The sequence below is a fragment of the Mugil cephalus genome, chromosome 18 (genome assembly GCF_022458985.1).
Source record: "Mugil cephalus isolate CIBA_MC_2020 chromosome 18, CIBA_Mcephalus_1.1, whole genome shotgun sequence".
NCBI lineage: Eukaryota > Metazoa > Chordata > Actinopteri > Mugiliformes > Mugilidae > Mugil > Mugil cephalus.
This window is the reverse complement of record NC_061787.1, coordinates 19,819,596-19,844,606: the sequence shown is the minus strand read 5'-3', so window position 1 is coordinate 19,844,606 and position 25,011 is coordinate 19,819,596. Positions and strand designations below refer to the sequence as shown.

Below are 25,011 nucleotides of genomic sequence, written 5' to 3'. Positions count from 1 at the left end.
TTAGTTATACCCTTGAGATGTCACGAAGGTCTTCCAGGCAAAAGCACAACTAACCAGTGTTCAGTCACAATGAATACTGTCAATAGCGCAAACCACTGTGACTTCCGGTAATTCATAATCGGCCGCTTTGACGGATGCCAGCGATCCGTTCAGGCTTTTGAGGGTTAATAGATGGCAAGAAGCTGTTTCAATCTTACCTTTTTTGTTGTTGACGAACTAACAGTGCCATGACGTAAATAACACATCATGGCTCAAAATAAAAGCAACACAGTCGTATTGCATGCACAGTTCATCTGTGCTTATGACTGACATACCGCGGGCCGGACGGGAATGCCCAAAGGGCTGTATGCGGCCCGCGGGCCGTAAAATGCCCAGGTCTGTTGTAGACAGACTGGGGAACTGTGTGACTTTGTGCCAGTGCATTAATTACAATTCTTAGTGTTCCTAGGAAAGGATATGTGGCGTTCCCCATGGCTCCATTCTTGGGCCTCATGTTTTGATCCAAATCCAGATCTCTGAAAGCTTTTTCTTGCTCCACCTCATCAACAAAATGGCTAAAGATACTTTCAGAGCAGATAAGGTTTGTCTCAGTTATACAGGTTAGCAACAACACAAGACAGAAATATTTTTTTTTGTACTTTATTTAATAAATAACTCATAAACAGCATTGGGAGTGAACGTGGTCTTGAAATAAAAGGCACTTTGAAAAAAATACTGTAAATGCTTTGTGTGTGGTGCTTCAGAGGCATTTAGGTGTGTGAAAACATTTCAGAGGTGATTCATGTGATGTGACAATTCAACAGACACTTTCAGTCTTACAGTTTAAAAAACATCGAAACTAACACAACTGACCCACATGAATGAGCTCACCGGTCAAGTGAACAAGCCGACACTAATACATATTTTTGGTGTACTTGACAGGGACACAGGGAAGGACCTGAGAATGAGCATGTAAGGTACTGCAGTTAGCAAACAGCGTAATATCTAATTACCTAAACTCTTACTTGTTTCCTAACTATACAAATCCTTTGATTGTTCATCATCGCTACAATTTCACAATTTCAAACAAGTGGTACACAATCCATTTAGTGATAATATATCAACAATATAAATGATAGTAGCTGATACTTACCGTTATCTTGTATGTTTACAACAGTACTCAATAAGAGTGGAAAAAATCTTAAACAGCGGATGTTTCTATGCTTCAGTTAAAAAAACTACATTTACAACCACTGATTTTTTTTTTTTTTTTTTACTGTGACTCAACTTAATTGTCCAATCTAAGTCGAATGCTCATTACTATTCAACCCTTCATATTGCAGTTTTCTTTATATACACACACATCAAACATAATGTGCTGCTATGGCTGACAATTTACACATTAAGCTCAGGGTCCTTTCTGGAACAAACTCACAGGATACTCACAGGAAGTCAGTGCACAGAGAGAGATGAAGGAGAGGGACGAACATAGACATGAGAGTGTGTGACAGAAGCTGAAGAATTTACATATATTTATATCTATATTATGCACTTTAAAAAAAAAGCGAAATTCTCTGCCTTTACCAGTCCAGCAGCAGGAGAAAAAATACCGTAATATCATCAACTTCTGCAAATATGCAACTTAAAAGTATATACACATACTGTATACTGTACATCTAAAATGAAACAAATACATAGAAATCATAAGTGTTAGTAAAAAATACAGATGCAGTGGCCAAATGATACATTATAATGATAAAGCAACAAGAAAAAAAACAAAAAAACAAAAAACAAAGCACATAAATTCCACCATGTGCTCTGGTCAGACCCAAAACTTGCTGTAAAAACTGCAGCCGTCAGATACTTGATAGGAGAGTTCTTTGAAAGCTACCACGCTAACACTTGCCTTCGTATTTGGGATTCACCACGGTTGTTACAGCACTTTTGTAGATCGGATTTTCGCCCTGAAAAGCAAAAAAGTTAATGGTCATAAATCTACAAAAAAAAAAAAAAAAAAAACAATTGCCAAATTGTTATTTTTTTTCTCCACACACACAAAAGGTTACAATTAAACACAACGAAAAAACATCACCTCTTATTGTGTATGTGACTTTTTTTGGATCACGCTTTGTAAAAAGACATGCTTCTGTGATGACAGGAGGTAAAAATGAGGCCCCGTGTTGAGATAAAATACTTACCAAGTAAAGGTTTGGTGTTTCTGCTCTGAAATAACTTACAATCCTGAAATACTTCAAGTGTTCAGGATTTTTTCTGCATTGTTTTGTTGTTTTTTTGACACAGCACACACATGCACTCCTGTTCAAACTATGTATACAATGTCACTCCTCCTATGGTTCCTTAAATACAGTTATAAAAGGTGGTATAAAAAAAATCTGAAAGAAAGAAAGAAATCTGACACACATAAAACGTACATGCAGGAAAATCAAGTGGAAAGGAAAAAGAAATACAAACTTAAAGGACAGCAGCTTTACGTCCATAGTGAGGGTTCTGGAACTGATTGATTGGACTCTTGTAAATGGGGTTCTCTTGCTACAGGCAGACAATGAGGACAGAATAGAGTTGAGCAGGAAAACAAAGAGCAACAGCATAGAAAGACAAATGACTGAAGAGAGTCCAGCAAGAAAAAGAGGAAATTAAGACAGCATGAGAAAAAGGGTCAGAATGCACTTTATAGTCAAATGGAAAGATCTTACTGAGCAGTGACAGAATGGGTTCTTGAGTGCAGACGGCTAAAAGCTCCATCTCCTACCTACTAGGGCACCTCAACTTAACTCATTACTTACAGTCGTCTTTTTCTACTGCTTAAACTTGAATTTGGAGACCAGGTCAACACCTTGTTCTGTCTCTGACTTTGGGCTCTAATAAGATCTCCATGTCACGCTTTGAAGACCATTATGCTATTTTTATTACGGAGCTTCTGTTGGGCATTATCAAATTCCTGCCTCTAATTTGACCGTGGCCAACATTCCTAGATTCTGGAACAAAATTGTTAGCTAGTTTAAAAAGTAAACCGAATGTTAAAGATCAAGACAGTATACTGTAGATGCAAACACAAAAGAGGTCAGGATGAGCCTCATACAGTGGCTTCAACATGTCTTATGCTGTAGTAGCTGTTATCTATAATCTAGGCTACTCAGAGTTTCTCTAACAACTTCTCATTTCTGTAAATTAAGGGGATCCTGAGCCATATGCTTCCCTGCCCATGGCAATAAGAGACCTCCACAAACAGAGTGGACTCAGAGCTGATGAAGGACATCTGAACCAACAAAGCCACGTGTTATGACAAACTTCTACCACTAGATGGAGTAATGTTACTGCACATTAAGTTGAGCTCAAATTCATCTTTCTGTCATATTGATGTTGGCTGATGATGCTACAAAGAGGAGGAGCAGAGGCCACTCCCCAGAAAAAGGCCGGCTATGCTCAGAGTGCATAGCATTCCCTAAAAAGTCCACAGTCTCCAGCATTTTTCCTTTTTCATTTTGAGAGCTGGTCAAAAGCAACACATTCAATCGGTCTCTGCAGCTGTGAGACCCCAGAGAACGGGAATTAGACGCCTCATAATGATTTGAACAAGTCTGCAAATCTCATCTGCTGCTAGAAGCAACAAATGACCTTCGCAACTCCAGTCCCAAACAGTGGCTGGCTTCGCAGAGCGGCCAAACAACACCTGTTTTCCACATTTAAATAACCAAAAAAATCAAAAACATTCATCCTGCTCGTCTTTCACAGAGGCACTCACCGTATCCCACTTGGCGTTCATCTTCTCCTTCTCGAACTTGGCAAACTCTCTCCTGTCATGGATGATCATCAGCAGCTTCCAGATGAGCAGCAGGGCTAGGCCAATCAGGACGATGCCGGCGACTACGCCCGCCACGATGGGGGTGATGTCAGGACCGGAGGGGCAGTCTGAAACGGTGCAGAGTGTTTAGGCAGCTTAAAATAACAGGGCACAAATAACAAGACTATGGAAAAAAAAACAGACCATTACTCGGCTGTATGGGAATAAACAAAAGGCCTATTTTTGCAGCAAAACCCGTTATTAGCTTCCACACCCCAGTTCATGTCGGCCTAGCTTACCCAGCGTCTCCACCACATGGACCTCCTTTTCCGTGTTGTTGTTGACAGCGTAGGTGTAGTAGAACCAGCAGTCGTTAGCGTCCCTCTCCTTGCAGTGCATCACGGGGTAGGCAGCGTCATTGGGCTGGGGCAGCTTTTCCCTGTCCTTCACTGTGAACAGAGTGAAGTCCCCGCATTCTTTCTCGCACGTCTCCTTCTTCTCGCCGGTGCCAAACGCGCGGCACTGAACACACTCTCTGCAAGGAATACAGAGCAACAGTTAAAAAGCAGTGAAGAAAGTGATTCATGCTCGTGCACGTTCAGTTGGCTGCACGGAGCCTTTAGACGCGCGTTCCCAAAAACTCGCCTGCAGTTACGATACAGGTGAAAGAAGTTAGGTTCCGCATGAAGTGAAAAACTCAGCAGCTATCATTTTTCCAGAGAATGTTCTTAACGCTCGAAGGCTGCTGCTCAAACCGTGACGTCCGTTCAGAGATTAACATGACTTAGTCCCGTTATTCTGCTAACGATTAGTTTACATTTTGGCAAATTTTGAAGCATTGATGACGCATTAACTATTAGTAGTTCCAGTTTGCAGTGCATGAACGGATGCGCATAAATCTTTTTAATGTTACTGGAATATTATCTGACATCTTATGAAGGGCTCTGGTTGTTTGACTTGGGATTACGATGATGAATTTGTGTGCATCACACAAACAGAGTGTTGGTGACACTGAATCAAATGATGACTATGCCTACTGATATGAAATCTTTTTGTTTTATATATATTTTATTTAGAAAGTTCAAAGGCAACGTGCACACTCTACATACTGTCACAGAGAGTCAATAAAACACTAAGATATCTTGAATAAGCATTCCATTTAACATTGTTTTTTAGCATGCAGTAACCATGCCAAACATACAGTAAAAGCTTGCCGCAATAGCGGAGGGAGAGTCAGTATTTGGTCGGAGCAACCTGATATCACTAAGAGACAGCAAGCCGTCTGTTATATATTGTTCTGTGCAGATGGAAGATATCATCGCAGAAATTCCTAAGCTTGGGACAGGCCCAGAAAAGATGAGCGGGGGTCCCGTGACTTGAGTTGCACCTATCCCATATAGCAGAAAACAGAGGGATAGATACTGTTCAGTTCGGCCTAACAATCAGTGACTTTAAACTGAATGACTCGGAGTCTTGACGTGCATGATTTGATCCTCTCTAATCCTTTTGATCATGGTTCACCTGAAAAGTCCGCGCAGGTCTACCGTTCCCCACTTTTATGCGAAAGGAAGAGGTGGCCAGCGGGAAAAAAGCAACAAATTGTGTGATCAGATGTTTAGAGGTGGGATGTCTGAGGATATGGTCATAAAAACAGCTGTGTTGGACAGTGTCTCAAGGAATAGAGTGAAGTCAGTAGCAAATTTGTTATTAATGTAGAGACCCTTGAATATAGACAGTCCTTTCCCAACCACTGCATAAAGGCTGGCTTAAAACAAGGGGTTCTGACGTATGCAGCATTTGAAATCCCAGCACACTCTTGATTTGAATTGTTTTCAGCCCAACCACAGCTGGAGCAAGGTTCCAAAGACCCATACTCTGGCCATACAGGCCCAGTAATAATGAGGGAAGACAGGAAGACCTGGACTACTTTCGACTGTGGATCCTGCACGTTTCCTAGGCCATAAAGGGCATGCCCTGTGTTTTTACCAGTATCTACCTATATTGGTTAGGTTGTTATGGTTCAAACTAAGAAGGTACTTAGGTGTATCATGAAAAAGCTCAAAGGGAGCCATAAAGGAAAAGCTTTATATGTGAGAGTCTGTTTTTTTAAGTCCGTCTCAAAATCCACAGTTTGAAGACACATTTTTAAGTTCAGCCAAAGCTAATACGTCTTGATTTGGCCATGGATATATGACCCCGTTTTCACCTGGTATTGTGTCCCGTCAGGAAAACCTCCCTCGGCTGTGTCTCAGGAAAGAAATACAATCCAGGGGAAAAGAAAGAAGGAATTTTGCACTGTAACTCTGGAAAATACCCACAGCCTCAGATTTGCTTTGGCTGAATTTTGACCCTGAGGAGTCACTGCTCTATTTCTTGTAGTGTGATCAGTCTACAAAGCAATGCAGTAAATGAATCAACAGACATATTTGGACATGCATAGTTTCTGACTTACTTGTGTTCAGCGCAGACTCCTGGACAGGTGGGGCAGGTTTCACATGTGGGTCCCTGGAATTTGGGGTCATTACACTTGCACGTGCCACAGATGCACTCTCCTCTACCGTTGCACTTCTGCTTGTTTTTGGCCATACACGGTGTTTCGTCCTCAGAACAGTCACAAGCAGTGCCGCTCCACATGGGGTCACAGATGCACACTCTGCACTCACAGCGTCCATGCCCTTAATTTAAGAATGAAAAGAAAAGAAAAACATCATGCATTAAACAACCTGCACTAAGTGCTGAAAAATGTAAAGGACAGTAGCACCGACATACTGACCTCCGCAAAGTTTGTTTCCAGAGCGGTCACAGTTGAAGTTGTCACACTCGCAGTACTGGCCGCTGTACCTCTCCTCAGGGTTGTCTCTCTTCTTGCACTCACACGTGCCACAGACACAGTCTCCGTTGTTGCTGCAGATATCGGTACCATTGTCTTTGCGGCAGGTCCGGTCCATGTCCTCTGTAGCCACGTCGTTGCTGCTGCACTCACACTGTCTGCCAACACGGCCTTCATTACACCTGGGCAAATGGAGAGATCATGACTGCGCTATAAAAAAAAGAACAGTGACACTTTCTGTGCTATGCATTGCAAAATACAAACTGACTTACTTGCAGGCTCCACACTCATAGGTCCCATTCCCAAAGTGGCAGCGATCACTGTTCTCGATTCTGTCCTTGTGGCACTCACACTCACAGATGAAGTGGAGGGTAATCTCCACCTCCTCTGTGAACCCCAGAGGCTTTATCTTGATAGTCTCGGGCTTTCCTTTTTTTGGACAGCCCTTAGATGTCACGCTGATGCTAAATGTCACCTAGAGAATTAAGGAATTTCGGAGAAAGGGTTAGAAATGGTTCACTGAGGTGCTAACACAGCAGCAACAAAAAGATAAACCTCCTCCATCTCACCTCATCTCCAATGGAGATGTTGGAGCACTTCCGTCCATTTTCACCCTCGCTGACGACTCCATTCTTACAGCGGGACGTGTACGCAATAGTCACTCCCTCTGGAAGTTTGCTGTTCTCCAGAATAACCTCAGACGAGAGAGACTGCCAAAATAAAGATAAGATGAATGTTTCTGCGCTGGAATGCCATCTGGTAGCTCTGGATGGACGGTGTACGATACACAAAGGCTTAGCTGAGAATTAGATGAGAGTATGTGTTTGGGGAAAAGCAACAAGCTGAATGCTTTAATGTGGCGCATGTGAGCAAATGATAATTTTATAAAAGAGCTCATAAAGTCAACAGTCCCAACAGTGTACTTACATTGTAGGCATTTATAATGAGGTTGATTACATTGCTTGAGTTGGCAGACAGTGTGCCCACCGCAGACTTTGGAATCAGATTTTTCAGCTCCTGACAAGAAAAGAAAGTTTAAGAACAAAGTTTTAGCAACACAAAATCTTAAATATTTACTTTTATGAATATTGTAAAGGTGTTGTTTTAGCTGTAATACACAAATACACCACCCAACAGCACCTAGATACAGAGCGACAGTGTCAACTATTATTTTGTGAGCGTTTTCTATCACAGCCTGAGATGACTAGTAATGAACCAAACATCCGACTAAAGCTCGCCAGACTTGGACAGAGCCCAGTTAAACTGGCCTAAAAGGCAACATCTCGGCTGAAGGAAACAATCACAACTTCAAGAGGCTGCTGCCATTAACTTGCAACAGATGCCTGAGCCCAGCTGGATGTTTTTACACAGTGGACATCTTCCAAACACACACATGCATGCAAGACAAAAGAATGAGGAAGAGTATGCTAAAAAAATCAAGAACATACTTGGTAAACAGGCTGGAACTCCTCTGTGACTGCAAATATAGTCTGGATGTTGTTGTCGCTCAGCTTTTGAACCAGGTGAGCAATGGAGGGATAGTCCTTCAGAAGAAGATGGAGGAGAACAGTCATATTTACGACACATTTAAAGTAACCGTTTAAAAGAGCAAAACATTCAGAGACAGCTGAGCAACTCACATAATAGTGGCTCATTGTGTAAATGTTGTTCTCCAAATGACATTTTCCATCATTAGGCAGAACGATGCCGCCCAGTTTACCATCTCCAGCAAAGTGGAAGCCGGCATCAGTGGAGAACACCAGCAGACGAGTCACATTCCTCCAGCCTATCTGCTCCTGTTGAATGGCAATAAACAAATCATCGAGCTATTAGCAAAGAATTGTTTTACTATCAGTTTATACCGACACTAAAAACTCTGATTAAGTATTTGAGTAGCATAAAATGTGACACACAGTCTTTCAATTATCACCGCATCCAGAAATCTCCCCGTAAACTCCAAGAACTCATAAAATACCTTTTCACACATGAGCACATAAACACGTTTAATGATGCTGAATCCCTCCAAGCTAGAGCCATAATGGTGGGAAAATTACCTTTAATGTGAATATTTCCTACACTCAAGCTCTTACCCCACACACAGCCACTTGCATGATGGCGTCAAAGCCCCCCTCAGGAGAATCCAGGTTTCCAGAGATGTGCTGCTGGCCCACCAGGGTGTTGAACTTCTTGCCGTCACTTGTGAGCTTCAGGACGTTCTTGAAGCTGAACGGGCTTGTGCAGTTCTGGTCGCCCGTGCATGGGTTGAGCAGCTTGGCCGGGGTGGTGCTGATGTAAGGCATGACTGTCTTCTCCACGAAGGAGCCAAAACCTTTCAAACAAAGTTGTGTTCAGAGTTTCACTTCAAATGAGTTAAGATGAAAGCCGATAGATTACTTGCGTAAAGGATTGGTAAGGTGACTGGATTAAGGTTGTTTTCAAAATACCACAACTTCCACCTCATTCTATATCTTTGTCCAAGTGTCTTCTCCCTGCATCACATATTATAAAAACCCTGTCAAACTAGACCCCAAAATATTTTTAAAAGACTGTGGGGTGGGGATTTTTAATTAAAGACACGCTGCAGGTTGTCCAAACATAGGACAGTTAAATCCTTGGCTCCTCCTAAACACATGCAAAGTCTTAATTACACTACATTATTACAGACAAAACTTCTAAAATATGGCTTTAAAAATCCTCACCTATCTTGAAGTCTGAGGTGATCGTCTCCATCTTCTGCATCAGACTGGTTCCCAGGTTCTTGACGTTCTCCAGATCATCCTTCATGGAGTAGGACAGGTCCATCAAGTAGTACAGGTCAATGGGATAATCTTCTGCTCGTTTGAACGTCAAGTTAAAAGTCTGGGGCTCGCCTGCATAAAGGGACCACAAATAAAATAACTGCCACTGTGACAAACATAAGGAGAAGCTTCAGAACAACGTCATTAATATGTGTGCGCACCAGATCGAAGGGTGAGTCTGAGTTTCTGGGGCTGGATCTGGGTGATGTCCTCTGGCTTCAATTTCTCTGCTCCCTTCTTGCGATTGGTCACCGGTTTGTCCTTGAGGACCTTCCGTTCTCCGCGTGGGTTCTCAATCATGTCCTTCGGACAGCCCCTGTTGATCAGAGACTCCAGCTCATCACAGCGGGTCGACACGGTCTCGCCTTGTTGCAGGAAGTCCTAAGAGCGGCAGCACGGGAAAAATCAGAGGAAATAAATCCATCAGGATAGACTTGAAAAAAATTAAATTAGTTCTTGGATTTCTGTATGTGTGTTTTTCTTCACTCTGAAACAAAAAGCCTGATAATGTCATTGTGTGGTATCTCATACAGTATCGAGGTATAGAGGTTGCCATGGAGTTTGAAATACATTTAAAAGACAGAGATGGCCAAACTAAAGACACTGTAGGAATCGTTTCAAAGAATATTTAATAGCTCAGTCAGTCAGTATAGTGAGCTGACGGTATTAACTGCTGACATCTCATCAACTAAACAAATAATGAATAACTCCAAAAAGATCATTAAGTTAATCAGTAATTTTGCTTTAAGCACCATCCAAAGCAAGTCATGAAACGCCTCATAACAACAATGGCATCAAACCACACTGCTCAGCAGCAAATATGGCTGACAGCTTTGATTCACATACCGGTTCTGTACACCAGCCACATTTGGCTCCAGCCTGGATGCACTCCCCGCAGTATTTCGCGTTGGCATTGATGCACTCATTCCCCTCTAGATGGAAAACGAAAGAGACAAGAGTCAGAGGGAGCAGCAGTAGAGCCCTGTTAATCCCACCGTGAATACGCATCAATTCATCTGGAACAGTGTGCGGCTCGATGGTAATTGGAGACAGAGACGGAATATTGCATCCTTTCCATTTAAAATCTATGCTTGGTGATCCTGAGGTGGAGCTCTGCTGGCGCTGGTCAGTGGCCTCATTAAGTAGTAAGCATAAATAGCCAGAACCCTCTTGAAAGATGGACTCAATGATATGAACTATATGTGTGCTGTATAATGAAATGACATCAATACAGTATATTTTTTGACAAAATGAGATCTAACAAAGAAATCTTACCTTTTTGAGCGTTACAGTAACAAACAGCTCCCAGCAACGTACATATCAAGATCAACTTGAGGTCCATCTGAAAACACACACACAAAATTTTTTTTTAAATGTGATGATGTGATCAGTGAAAAATGATATGCCATTTGTGATGTCTTTATTTAGAATGATAGCCACTGTGCTTGGTGGCCCGAACGCTTGAATTTATAATTTCCCAGGACAAAGGGTACAGGGGAGTGAGGATGAGTGTCAGTGAGATGACAGATTGAATCTGTAAATGGCCTGGTTATAAGTGGAGGTAATAAATTATCCAGTGATGGGGGCTTGGCTATTCTCAGCCTGTCAGAGGCTTACGGTCCGCTAATACAATTCAGACCACTTCGACATGCATGTATTTGTGTATTTCTACACAGACATGGTCACAGCAGCTTGTCCTTGGCGTGGACTGACCCGCCTTTTACCCCACAATCCCTTTTACTGTAAATAGCATCAAGTTCCCTGGAGTAAACCCCTCTCCTGTCCTTTGTATTGATCCCCTGTCTGACTGCAGGCTCTTCGGTCAACCATGTCAATGCATCTTGGCCTTCTCTTAATGCAAAGCTCATGACTTACTAATGATAAGAGGACTGGAGGGCCCCTCTCTACACTAAAAGCCTGATTTGCTAACAGTTTACAGTTTTGCTTGTGGCTATGCAAGGATGTACTTAGAACAATCAGGCATAACATTTTGACCACTGACGGGAGAAATAAATAACACTGACCATCTTGTGACAACCCAGTGTTCTGCTGGAAAGCCTTTGGACCTGGTATTCTTGTGGATGTTACGTTTAGACATGTACCACCCATCTAGACCAGACCAGGCACTTACACCCCATAGCAGAGCTCCAGCAGGATGCAGCCTGGCATAGGTACACACAAAAATGCTTTAGGAACAATTAACAAAAACATGAAGAACAGAACAAGGTGTTGACCTGGCCTATAAATTCACTAGATCCCAAACTGATCAAGTATCTGTGGGATGATCCATAGAGGCCTCTCGATGATGTTAAGTTTAATCAATGCAAAAGTAGTTTGTTTTGAGCTAAAGCTCGCTAACAGAGCTAACATGCAGATGTTTTGTATATTTGCTGATTAGCCCTTAGTGTAAATTACAGCTAAGGGGACGGCGTTTTTACATTAATATGGCATTTAACTGGACATAGTGAAAGTTTGGTCTGATAATGGTGTTAAAAGAAAACTAAAGGGATCAAAGTAATTAACAATTTATCCTGCTGATTTCATGAATGTCAGCTCCAAATTTCATGAACAACCATTGAATAGATAGAGACTAAAGTGGAAAACCAGCTTACTTGTTTGCTTTCTATTTCATCAAGAAAATCAAATATGCAGCATGAATATGTGATCACAATTTTGTGCAAATCTAATTATAGTCAAAAACTCCTTAGCACATAGTGGTGAAAGAAGGTAGAAGTTGACGTTCACACAGAGCGTCTGTACAAAGTTTTTAACTGCAATCAATCCAGTTTCCATCTATCACCAACTAATATAATGTAGGTAAAGCTGCTTGGAAGTATGAAACTGCCTGAGTCTTCCTTGGGTTTGAGGTTACAGCCTTAATGGAAATGAAAGTCATGAGAACAGAGCTGAGATTATATTTATGTGAGCCAATAAAATCGACTTTTTCCAAAGATTTAGTTAGCGCTGGTATGCTTTTGAGATTCTTATCACCACTCATTGTCAGTTGCAGTGAGCAACAGCCAAAGACAAAGATCCAGTAGCTGGTTGGTGCTGTACAAAGGTTCACTGGCCAGCCAGGAATCAGCATGTACCGAATTTAATTAAGACGTGGAATGCAAGCCAATATCCCACCCAACCATAAATCACAAACCTATGGTCATTTTCAAAGACCATCTCCACAGAAGCTAACGCCGACCACACTTGGATACTGTCAATGAGGGTCGAAATGAAGACGGTCAGTGAGAGACGACATGACGTAACATTTCTATTATTTTTTTTTGACCGCTGTTTGTTGCTGGCTATTCATAGGGGCTCCATTAAAAGAGAGCATTCTGTTAAATGTGGTAAAGCAAGCTCTGCCGTTCAGTTCAGTGTGATGTGTTGACTGACGCATTCCTGACTGCCTGTGTGAGTGTGTCCGTTTATATAGACACACAGGAGCAGACTGCCTGTCTACAGCCCCCCCAGATTAGATCTGCTGGCTCCAAACTCTGAACTGCTGGACATGGACACCAAATTTGTTACCGGCACGGAGTGTGTGCATGTTTTATTTTCATGCTCAAACCACATCTAGTTGGCGTCTAGCATCTGGCAATCTAGATGGCGACATATTCCTAAAATTAAAGGATTACAGATGTTTGAAACAGGTCTAGAAATTGGGAGTTAATATTCACAAAAACAACAGATTTCACTCAAAGTCCAGCCTCAAACTGAAGGAATCTAGGTTCACATTCCTGTAGTACGGAAACCACATACACACACACACACACACACACACACACTACACACACACACACACACACACACACACACACACACACACACACACACTCTTCTCTTTTTGCTGGGGTTTTCGTAGACTCCAGCTCCAGCATGCGGGGCCAAGGGATCATTCAAATGCAAACTAAGGCTATAAAATTCCAGCGAGGTGTCAGGTTAGAAAAATAACCGTGTTGTCTTCCATCCTGTGAAGCTAAGCAGCTGCACGGAGGAATGCTTAGTTAAAAAAAAAAAATACAATAAAATATATGGCTGAAGTTAGAAAGCAGGATGTTATGCTCCTTTAAAGCTACAGCATATTGACACACATAATCTCTTGTGCAGTAGACTATAGGAGTGTCAGAGTCATATTCTCCTGTAATTGCCATAGTTTTATTCTGTATATATCCTGCTGTCAATGGTCATTGTGTACAATGGAAAGCTGTTTTAATTTAACTTAAATTCATATGTATATCTGGACCAGGCGATAACAGGTCTGAGCGATGAAGCCCATGCCCATGGCTCTAAAAGGGAGCATTCAACATAGACCATGTTAAAAAGCCCAACTTAACAGCAATATTAAACATATTTACAGACTGGTACATTTATTTTTTTTATTAAGGTTTAAAATTCTGCATAATTTAGGCCGTTCCCACTGGTGGTAGTCTAAGCTAACAGGTAGCAGAGATTTGAAAGGGGCGATTCTCAACATCCATTCTGCTTTAGCTCCGCCCATCACGACCCCCATGTCCATATTTGGAGTGTCCGAGTGTGGGCGGAGTAAAGCTCAGCCAACATGGCGACCGTGGTCTCCGCCCACTTCGGGCTTCATTTTCGAGGCTCAGAATCCAATGGGTGACATCATGATGGGTTTGTCCATAGTATATACAGTCAATGATCTGGACATATGTAAATAGTCTGAACTTACTGCTTTTGCATTTCTGGCTAGATGCCAGCTACATTTTGTTGCCTTGTACTTGTGCATCTCGAGAAAACATTTGCAATGACAACAAAATCTAATGTTATCTGGTCAACATTGGCACTATAATACATTTCATAAAAATGCAGTTTTAAGATGAATGAAAACATGAATATAAATGACTAGGGGTGGGATTTATTGCTGATCGCATTCACAGCTTACTTTGGTTCATTTTTGCCACTGCTCTGCAATATGTACAGTATAATTGTTATTTTAATAACTACATCTACTTATTATTTCAAAGTTACGTAATCTGCTTAAAAATACTGAATTGAGATTTACAGTCTTAAGGGCAAATAAAGTATGATTCAAACTATTCACAATCCAGACAGTCAGTTTAGAGTCAGAAAAAAAACACAAACAATCCTCAAGTGCTCACATCTGGAGTTGGAACCAGAACAGTTCAGCATGACTATTTAGTTGACTAATTGTTGCAGATGTACCCTTATCAATATTGGGAGACAGTGCAGTCTGACGTTGATTTGAAGTACACCTGCACAGATAGATCGTGCCATAGCATTTACATGACCTCCTGGCTCCACATTTCCCCTCATCAAACATCTCACTTCCCAGGAAGTTTTGTCCATGTTTTCATATTGTCATGGTTGCTTAGTCGGGAAGAACCATATTTCTCACCGGCAGCCTTCAACTGCACTCCTCTGAGGGAGAACTGAGTTCCAGGAACCACAGTGCATTGAAAAGCCCCTACACATCATTTTATGGAGCAGGCGCGATAGTGCCAAGACCACATTACCTCGTATCATTGAGTAACATCACTGTAAACGCTGGTAATGATTTATGAGGTTTGAAATGTGCATTCTCCACTAAGTACACTTTCATAATCAGTTTTAACATTTTTCTTGTGAAAGATATGAATCACAATTCCAAATGTATGCATGTGAAAGTTTACATAACAACCAGATTTCTCAAATGCCTGAGAATAAAATAAATTCCAGACTGTTTCTTGTCTGAGTTTACAAACAGACAAATGTGAGTTATTCTTCTAATTCTATTTCCTGATGTTCTCATTTAGACAACAGCACACACACTGTATGTACATTGCACATACACCACCAAAGGTTTGGACACACTTTGTCAACGAATTGAATGAGAAGGTGTGTCCAAACCTCTGACTGGTAGCGTAAATACGTATATATACAGTACACACACACAGACACACAGAGTGCTGACTGTAATTCCTCCTGTGCTCGTGTAATGACATTACTGGATACCAAATTTAGCACGGGATAAATAAATTTGTCAATGTATCTTGCTCTCCGGTGCCTGGAAACTCATCGCCCACACCTGAGCGGTGACTAATGGCGGCTCTGAAGCTCTATCAGGTGGCAGGAGAGGGTGATGTATGGCAGACACTGAGGAGCGTGACTAAAACGGGCAGAACCTCTCAGGCATTCCTGAGGGACTGAACGCTCCCCGACCAGGATAGTAACATGTAATATGGGGACTGTACTTTGGGGGGAAACGTGAGCTGTGACACCCCCGATGTTCGTTGCTATTAATACAGTCTCTAACTGGGAAACAATTATTAGACATTGATGAGTCACCGGTAACTGGTGATACCCACTGAAAGACCATATAAAATACGGTATAAAAAGTTGGTGTGTCTAAATGCCCCCTCTGTGACAACCTGTGGCGTGCAAACCCCCAGCTAAACGGAGGCGTGCAGCATCTGAGCTGTGAAAGGGTGGATTTACTTTCCTTTAAATTGAGCCGCATTTGTAAATGCTTAGAAGTACTTACTACAGCGGGAGCTGACATGAATAACAGCCAGCAGAGTCAGGGAGGGAAACAGCCAGACGCACTAAAGCACGCGCTGTAAAAAGAGTAAAGAACTGGTGGCAGCTCAGAGTCACAGCGCTCTTTGTAGCAGAAAGCCCGGGTGCTTTTCCTTGCTGAGAATGGCCGTTCTTCTACGGCCGTGAAAAGGAAGGAATGGAAAAGGAGGAAAAACAGGAAAGGGCGGCGCACAGCTCAGAGGGAAAAGGGGTAGCCTGAAAGGAAAGATCTGAAACCTCCTTTGCCTTTGCTGAGTTAGCGCTTCAGTCTCTCTGAATCCTCCCCTCTTCGTTTCTAAAGTATGTCTCTTTAATAAGACGTTTAATGTAAGTGGTGTTTTTTGTAGTAAAGGCAACTAAGCGAATAAAAACAGATATTCAGGACTTAAACAATCCAGACTTTGGTTAAAACTACATTAAAACATTCCAGTGTGTGTTCAGCCGCTCCAGTGTTGGCATATCTCTGGCATCCTATACTCCCATCCACTCTCTTTCTCTTCCTCTGCCTCCCCCTCCTCCCTCTTATCGCCCACACAATTGCTCAGTTCACTCCCTCCGCTGTGAGCAGAGCCAAACCAGTGGCCCCTTTGACTCCGCATACCCTCCAAACAGAGCAGAGACGGGGAACACGTCCGAGCTCTGAGACGCACAAGCCGCCGGTCAGAACTGAAGGAGAATACCAAACAGTGTCTGTCTGTGTGTCTCAGTCCACCCCCCCCCACCGTCATCCGGAGGACCCTCTCATACCAGACAAAAGCAATGAATCAGGATGCCTTCTGAGACCGCGACAGAGGGTCTGATCTTTAAAGTGCTCCCACTCACCGTCCCCTCTCTCTAGTCAAAGTCCCTCTGTGTGATAAATAATACTAATGAGACAGACGGCGGTGCCTTTTATCTCTTAGTGGTTCTTTGCTCCAAGGACACCGATATGTGCACACAATCCTGTTCAGTTTGAAATGTGAATTTTCCACACAAGAAAAAAAAAAGGGGGGGAGAAAGAAAAATACTCAAGGTGATGGACACGGAAGGACAAATGATGACAAGAAATATGAACATAGTTTCCAGGTTACGTCAAAATTCCAGTTCTAATACTATTCCACCATAGACGCAGCTTCAAGAAATGGAAAATCGCACGAAGAATAATTGTAGTGAACAGTTGCTGGAGTGGAACAAGGGAGCAAATATAAGGATCCCAGTGGTTTTCCATCATATCCATCTGTCAGTCTGCCATTCCTACAGTTTTTTTCCCACTATTTCCTACTTCTTTTTCTGTTTTCATGTTGTCAGAAAATGGAAAATAGGCTGTGACTATTATCTAACAACCTATGCATGTTACAAAAGATAAGATACAAAAAATGAACACCTTCACGCTAATGAAAACTTATGACACACTCCGGTAATGAAGCATTACACGGAGCAAGAGCACTCAACTTCTGCTGCACTTCGTCTTGAAGCGACAGCTGCAGGAAAATGGTGCAGAAAGCCAACAAAACAACTTGGGTGACGTCGGTTTCACAGAAATAGCCTTCTCAAGGTTGCTGTGTGTTCCTTTAGCGAAAGGTTGCCTCACTTCTGCTTTCAGCATTGGCTAGAGAAAAAAAAATAGACCTCACATCACCCCAGAAGGAACATACTGTATCAGTTCGGCTACTGAAATGCACAAACCGAATAGTCTGCAAGAGTCATTCAGAGACAAGTTAAAGGTGAAGTAAAAAAACAGAATGTAGCAAAGAAACACAGCTGCTCACAGGACATGTTGCCAAACTACTGTTGTACTATACTCAGTCTCAGCTCTGTGAACTATCAATTACCAATTACCTGCAAACTAAAGTGATTCGTGCCAGTAATGCAGAGGAAGTAACTAATGAAGCTGCTGCTAGTGTCACTGTGGTTTCTTAAAAAAAAGGTGCCACACAGAGAACTAAGCTATGATGACCCTCGCCTTTACAGACTGTCAATGGTGTAGTCACATTTGCGTCAAAACTGCAACAGGCTACATGAGAATTTTAACGGAAGCTGGAGAATCTGAATGACAAACTTTTTTCAACACTGCAAAGATCACTCGCATTTCTTTAACCAGTTTACATTAAAACAGTCCTAAAACAACCACATCTGACTTCACCAACAACCACTTTGGTTTTTCACCAAGCTCTAGTTATTTATATAAGTAGTTGTAGTACTTAGCTTGTCTCTTGATACAGTCTGTAATATTTCTTTGTACCTTTAATATACACCAATGAGTCATGACATTATGACGATTGACTGGAGATGTTCTGCTGTGAAACGTTTGGTCCTGGCAGCCAAATTCCCTATATGCCAAACTGTTGAGGTATCTGTAGGTATCTGTAAGACACCCTCAGAAGGCCCAAGTCCATTCTCTGATGACTTACAACTTTGGAGACACAAGGGTGACCTACACAACATCAGGAAGGTGGACATAATGTTAGGCCTGATATGTGTATTTACTTTAAATATCTCAATGTACTGAATTCAGCGGCGTGTTTAATAGTAGAGTAAAACTACATTAAGTGTATTTTCCGAACTATTCTGAACTTGACGCTGTGTTAGGCAAGAGACTTTCTTTATTTGGGACGTCTAGTGATCCAAGCCATTACTTTACTTTTTTTTTTTTAACCGTACAACTGAGATCAGCCGGCCAGAGTGAATTCTTACTGTATGCTGTAGCTCTTGTGTCACTTTTATTTATTACGGTCAAGGACGCGCTTTTGAACATTTTCCTTCTTTGAAAAGAAACGATCAGCAATCTACCAAATCATGACAAAACTGGAGTACAGTTGTGGATTCCATGGACCAGTGCACCGAGTGTTTTAGTGCTTATGTGGCTCATTGTTCATGAGAAACAGGAAGACTAAATGCTTAAATGATGACACATCAGCGAATTAGAAAAAGTACTTTTGTGTTTCTGGTTAAAGGATTGACTAAAGGACATACTAAAATAGTGTTTCGGGTATTTGAAGCAGGTTATAGTAGCAGTAATGGTCGTCCCTTTACACCCATAATTATGCACACTGTGATAGAGTAATAAGGGTGGTAGCTACAGACTATATTCCTGTTTTATAAGGAGTTCAACAGAGAGCTTGTTGCTGGCCTTAAAAATGCTGTTCTGCTTCTCACACAAAACCCTTAGCCACATATGTTGCCTAGAAGCCTGCCAACATTCCCCTTGTGTGTGTGACAGAGGCTAAAGATACATTTCTTGAGAGGGGGGGTTTTAAACTTTCTAACGTTTCCAGTCACAAATCTATAACACTTCAGCACAAGCCAAAATACATTCACACTGAACAGGGTTCATGTCTAATCACATCGTCCCATAGCAGCGGAGTACAACAAGTCCATAACCCTTGGAAAAGGGCCAAGCCCATATCGCTGTTCATGGCTCTGGTGTTGTGTTGAAAATAGCCGTGCAGCGCTAACAAGTTATTTCGAACTTGTCCTCCCCACATGGCCTCCGCAGTCACTCCAAAAGGTAGAATAAATGTAATCCGGTTCACTACAGTAGTTTGCGGTACAAACGGTGTGTCACCACACATCCTGTGTCATTCTTATCTAGTGCTACTGCTGATGAATTAAGGGGTGGGATGATGGCAATGGACAAGACTTCCGCAAACATCTGCAAAATCTTTCTTTTTTAGAAAACCATCTGTTTTACCGTTTACGCTATTCCTATAAAAGTGAATCTTGAGAAGGTAAGTTCTCACCACTAAGCAGCAGCAGACTTAAACCTGGACTGCTTTTGGGAATCGTGAGGGGTTGCCTGGCTGTGACTACGTGAGCTCTGGGCTCAGTATGCGGAGCTGGAAGCTGATGTACAGTAAGCCTCACCAAGCTCCATGTTTTTGCTGAGTCTGCTCTTCCTTTGCTGAAACACAGGAAGCTCGGCTCGATCACACAGGAAGCATGCATCAGGACGCCTGGAAAGCAGCCAAACTTCCCCTGTGAAGCCATGAAAGTGACATATTTGCTATCCAGAGGGAAAAAGAAGGCAAGATATACAGGGGAGAAATGAAAAATGGGAGTAGTCCGCCTCGAAAACGAAGAGTTAAAAATGTTGTGAGCTGCCAAAACGGCAGCATATTGTCTGTGTGAACCAAGCGTGTCTGATCTGAGCCTAAAACCAGGCCATCGCTGTAATCCGAGCTCTGGGAGTAGCTAAAAGAGCCTGGAATCGGCTTTAGACGATGTCAGCAACGCGGCCAATGCACCGAACTGGACATTAACAAACGGCGAACGCCGATATTGAATCTCTGGGACGATCTACAAAAATCAGAGCGGCACCTGTGCTGCTGCAACAATGAGAGGAATCATTTAGATACATGACAGCGGCCTGCAGTCTCTGACAAATGTCTGCAGCTGCGTAGTGATTAATGCACGGTCTGTTGGGATGGAGACTAGAATAAACACTGTTTCTCCAGAGCCAATGCTTCCAACAGTCAGTCTGCTGGAGAAGAGACCCTGCTACTCTGAGACGAACTGTCTGCTAAAAAGAGGTCACGTCCACAGGCCGAGGTTGATGTTGCAATTCCGAGTTGAACGACAGGGAGGATACAATTCATTTCAGCACAAACGATACAATGATGTGATGCAAGCTATTAAGAGGCACCAAAAAGGCCTGAGCTGGATGAAACCTTACAGGTACCTTGGGAAGTTGTTCCAAACTGAAGGCAATTGAACAAAAATTGTGAAATTTCTACCTCAACCACAAAGTAAACGTGAAAATGTGAGAACAGTAGCAGAAAAGCTGTCAACAAATGTCACAAGACCTTCCTGCTAACTACGTATCTGTTCTGTTTTTCACAGCTCAAAATCCAAGTTTGGTCTTAATCTAATTTTAACCCTGCAATGGGCCAGCTGTGGACCCCTCCACTCCACTCCACCGTGTTACCGCTGAGGCCCTCGCGCTCAAAAAACTGGCACATTAATGACACTCAGATGTCTTTCATTAGGACCCCAGAATTCACACTTAAACTAGAGGGCCCCTGTTTCCGCTACCACAGGAGCGAAAGCAGGGCAGAGCTGGAACAGTAAGCACTCCACAGTTACGTGCATTTCCTCGTGGGAACAGTAAAGGAATATCTGTCATGCTTCATTCTTGGTGCTCGGTGAGGGGCCACAAACTGAAACATCCTGCTCTTTAGCCTCTGTTAAAAGTCTGTTGAATTTCTTAATAAGAATAAGAGTTGAAGGCTTAAATTTTCTCTGCTATACACACTTAAAAACTGGTGTCTCTAAACTTCACTAAGCTGGTGATGAATGTAAGCGAGTAGGTATATTTGTTGATGACAGGGGAGGTGACTTGTTACACTCTGCAAAGTTCTTCAAACCTCACACAGTTCACAGGGCGTTAGAACAAACATTATCTTCCACCGTCTGTGGCGTATCTGTGGGCCAGGAAACACCGAGTTGTCAACATCACATTGAACAGAAATTTTATGTTGATGCATATGAGGAAGGGACATGCATATAGAGAGGTGAAGCATAACTAAATCATAAAATCTGTCATTTTGTTTTTGTTTGCACTGACGCAGTTTTGATTCCAGCCTGTGCATTTGTCAAGAGTTCCTTCCCCATCACTTCCTGTCTCTCTCAACTATCAATTATGAGTTCTGAGTTTATGACCTTCCATTAATACAGAGAGATGTGCTTTTTCCCAATCAATGACGGGTTTAGCAAACATTATACACCGATCAGCCACAACATTAGCATTGATAGTCTCGTGACAATTCAATGTTCTGCTGGGAAAATCTATGGACCTGGCATTTATGTGGATGTTACTTAGACGTGTAGCACCCACCAAGACCAGACCAGACACCCCCACCCCATACCAATGACACTCTTTGATGGCAGCAGCCATCCCCAGCAGGATGCAGCCTGACACAGACACACACACAACTCAACAGCTCAAAACAACATGAAGAACAGAACAAGGTGTTGACCTGGCCTCCAAATTCACTAGATCTTAAACCGATACTCAAGTATCTGTGGGATGGTCCACAGAGGCCCCTCCCCTCCACCCACAGGAGCCACAGGACACCCTCAGAAGGCCCATGTCCATTCTCTGATGAGTCACAGCTGTTTCAGAGGCAACAAGGGAGACGTACACAACATTAGGGAGGTGGTCATAATGTTATGTCTGACTGGTGTATTGATTACTCTGGGCATGAACAACTGCCATAATATTCTTGGATGCCCCTACAACCACACTTGAGATTTAGTACAAATACCGCAGACTGCACCTCTTTCGAAATACTAAAACTGGGATTTTTTTTTCTCTTTTTTTCACTTTTTCCATTTAACAAAAGAACAAGACGTTTGTCTATAAAAGGGGAAAAATCATCTGATTTAAAACAGATACTGTCTGTTGAAAGAGAGCGTAAATAAAGTGTGTCTTGTTGGACTGAGCGGTTAAGGACATTTTCCATGTAGATGCAAACTCTGCACCCAAGTTTGAGTCCGGGTGACGATTTCTGTTTCATACTTTCACCACAAAGGCAGCTAGTATCAACAGCACGGTATTTAGGTTCGATACCCTGCACCTATTTTCCACTATAATTTCCACCAGCGTAATCTCCTACCGGGCCTCATTTTCGTGAATGAAGCCACATTTCTAAACACGAACCCTTTGAAACCCCAGTGAATGAAAGCCCCGTAAGAATTCCTCCTCTTCCCCGCAGTTAAAACTTCATAAACTGTCACAATAATAAACGCTGCATGACACATCTCGGATCCCGCAAACGTCTGCTACTATTTACAACCAACACAACATGTTTAGCTTCATATTCTCGGCGAACCTTAGCGAGCGGAGGTCATGTTTAACCACGCCATTCCTTCTTGGTGTTTGGGAGGCTGTTTTTAGAAAAGGAGCCACCCCCTTCTTCTTTTCCTCTTCTAAAAAAAAATAAAAAAAATCCCAGAACGGCATTTGAGCTCACTGTGGAGGGGAAAGAGCGGATAGGGAAGGGAAGCGCAAACCAAAACCGAGAGTTAGGCCCACCCGGCAATCTAGCTGCAAAAATAGACAAATCTGGGCCAAAAATAATATCCAGAAGAATGGAACGGAACACAAGCACCGAGACATATTGTGTAGAAAGATGCTTTAATCTAACTGGGCTTGGAGCAGCCTTATGGTATTGGAAACTTTCAGGATGTAGGAAAAGGCTGCCGAGGTGGGTCGCTGCTAACAAATCATGGATAACAGCTCTTCTGGGACCTCGACCTGCTTTCAAACTTTCACGTTGCGGTGAAAGTGTTGTATGAGCGTGGAGGTAAATGGCTATAAACAGAAGATTGGTTGTGCCACTTTACGCCTCAGAGCCAGAGACCCTGCCCAAAGGCACAAAGCATGTGTGTCTCCTCTCCCAAAGCCAGCACGGCAAATCACAGGAGGCGCATTCGTCACTTCCGTCGGGGCATGCGACGCATGTCATTCACCGGTACAAGAGACAAACCAACACAGTCATGAGAAATGTCACATGTGCAGAAAAAAAAAAAAGGCCTGGATGTGGTTCTCGTAAATCAGGTGGGAGCCGGCAGCAGCTGTGGCGCCCATGGGGGGTCCTGAGGTCACATTCATTCAGGGGACGGCCACTGGCTACCGTCTTTCAACCGCCCTACATATACCCTCCTCCTCAATTAGACCCCCCCCCCACCCCCTCCCCCCGGTCTCCTTCCTCAGTCCTTTTTGTCCTTGCATCTCTTCCTGCCTCCATTTCCTTGATTAAACTCCTGCATCCACACTTGAAGGAGTCAGAGCGTGCTCAGCTGCATTTATCCTCCCGTCCGCCCCCTTTCATCCAATCCATGGAAGCCGTGAGGCCTGTCAATCACGCACCTCATGGTCAATAATAAGCAGCGGCTGTTAGTCTCTGGCAGAAAGCTACTCTGTGTGACCTGATGTCTCTCAGTTCATCCAGTCCTCAGCCTAGAATCAAACAGTCGTCTGTCTCTTTGGGACATCCAAAAGAGTGTTAAACTTTACATTAAGCTCTTCCGCCCCCGGCTGTCAGCATCTCATGTGTAGCAACTAACACAAATCATGTGAGACCACTTTTTGAAGCCTGTTCATATGACCATCCACGTTTCGGAGGTGCAACAACGGCCTGTTGCATCTGCTCTGGTAGTGGAGAACTACATCACAAACTACTTTAATTTTCAAGCGTGAACTATTTGTTGTGAAACTATATAATACAAAAAAAATAAATAAATAAAAAATACAAATAAATAAATGACAGTTCAACATAACATCTGAAAAAAAAAACAATTTACATGTCATGAAGCAATAGAAAAACACAATGTTACTAAATCTAAAAAAAAAGAAAGAAAGAATGAAAAAGGAAAAAAGAAAAGATATAATTACTACACTATAAAACGTCGTTCTTCTTTGAGTTGATTGTGATAAATGTCATGGTTTACCTTGGTGCTGTTATTTCCGAGGCCACATACAGCAGCGGACCGATGGGATGACAGTCACTCTGCCCTGTTGGCACCGGGGGCCACTTTCTCCACGGAAAAGTCACAGGAGATTTCTCATTCCTCCTCCAGCTTCCCCTTCGCACAGAAACACTTTAAACGCCGTGTCTTGCCGAAACCAGACGGGGCGAACAGTTCAAAAGCTGGAGAAAAAAGGAAACGGTAAAGCTGCAGCGGCTCACAGGCTCACCTCTTCTCCTCGGTCTGAAGTGGAGGAAAGCGGAGGCAGAGAGGAGACAGAGGGAGGCACGCAGCTTCGGTTCGGACCTCACCGAGAGCACGCGGCTGCTTCCCGTTATAGCCTTCAAAATAAGATCCGGGTTTCACGAAATAAATGATAAACAATAAATAGAAAAAAATGCTTCAAAGGAGTGTCTTTAAAAAATAATAATAATAATAAAAATATATATATTAAAACGTGTTTTAAATTATGCTAAAACACCACACGTTTCTTATATCATGATATGTGTAGTTTTAAAGGTGCGTGTACTTGCAGAAAGGCTGTATTAAATATAAAACTAATAGATAGATAGCAGCTCGGGCCTTTCTGGGTGGAGATGCATGTTCTTACTGTGTCTGTG

The 25,011-nt window shown here is 42.6% G+C and overlaps 1 protein-coding gene across 2 annotated transcripts; it reads right to left on the bottom strand.

Moving 5' to 3' along the window:
- Window positions 1-753: 753 nt before the first annotated feature.
- itgb1a (integrin, beta 1a) lies at window positions 754-24,661 on the bottom strand. 2 transcript variants are annotated; one of them, XM_047568090.1, is made up of 17 exons: window positions 24,374-24,661; window positions 10,685-10,751; window positions 10,256-10,341; window positions 9,571-9,790; window positions 9,311-9,481; window positions 8,702-8,940; window positions 8,252-8,407; window positions 8,060-8,155; window positions 7,539-7,628; window positions 7,181-7,321; window positions 6,884-7,086; window positions 6,555-6,793; window positions 6,234-6,456; window positions 4,081-4,316; window positions 3,743-3,909; window positions 2,452-2,529; window positions 754-1,943 (listed from the first exon to the last, which is right to left on the bottom strand). In XM_047568090.1, the coding sequence occupies exons 2-16, from the start codon at window positions 10,749-10,751 to the stop codon at window positions 2,452-2,454; spliced, it is 2,412 nt and encodes an 803-aa protein (XP_047424046.1). In that variant the 5' UTR covers window positions 24,374-24,661; the 3' UTR covers window positions 754-1,943. The 2 variants fall into 2 exon arrangements, with proteins under 2 accessions (XP_047424046.1, XP_047424047.1); XM_047568091.1 differs by lacking the exon at window positions 2,452-2,529.
- Window positions 24,662-25,011: the final 350 nt, after the last annotated feature.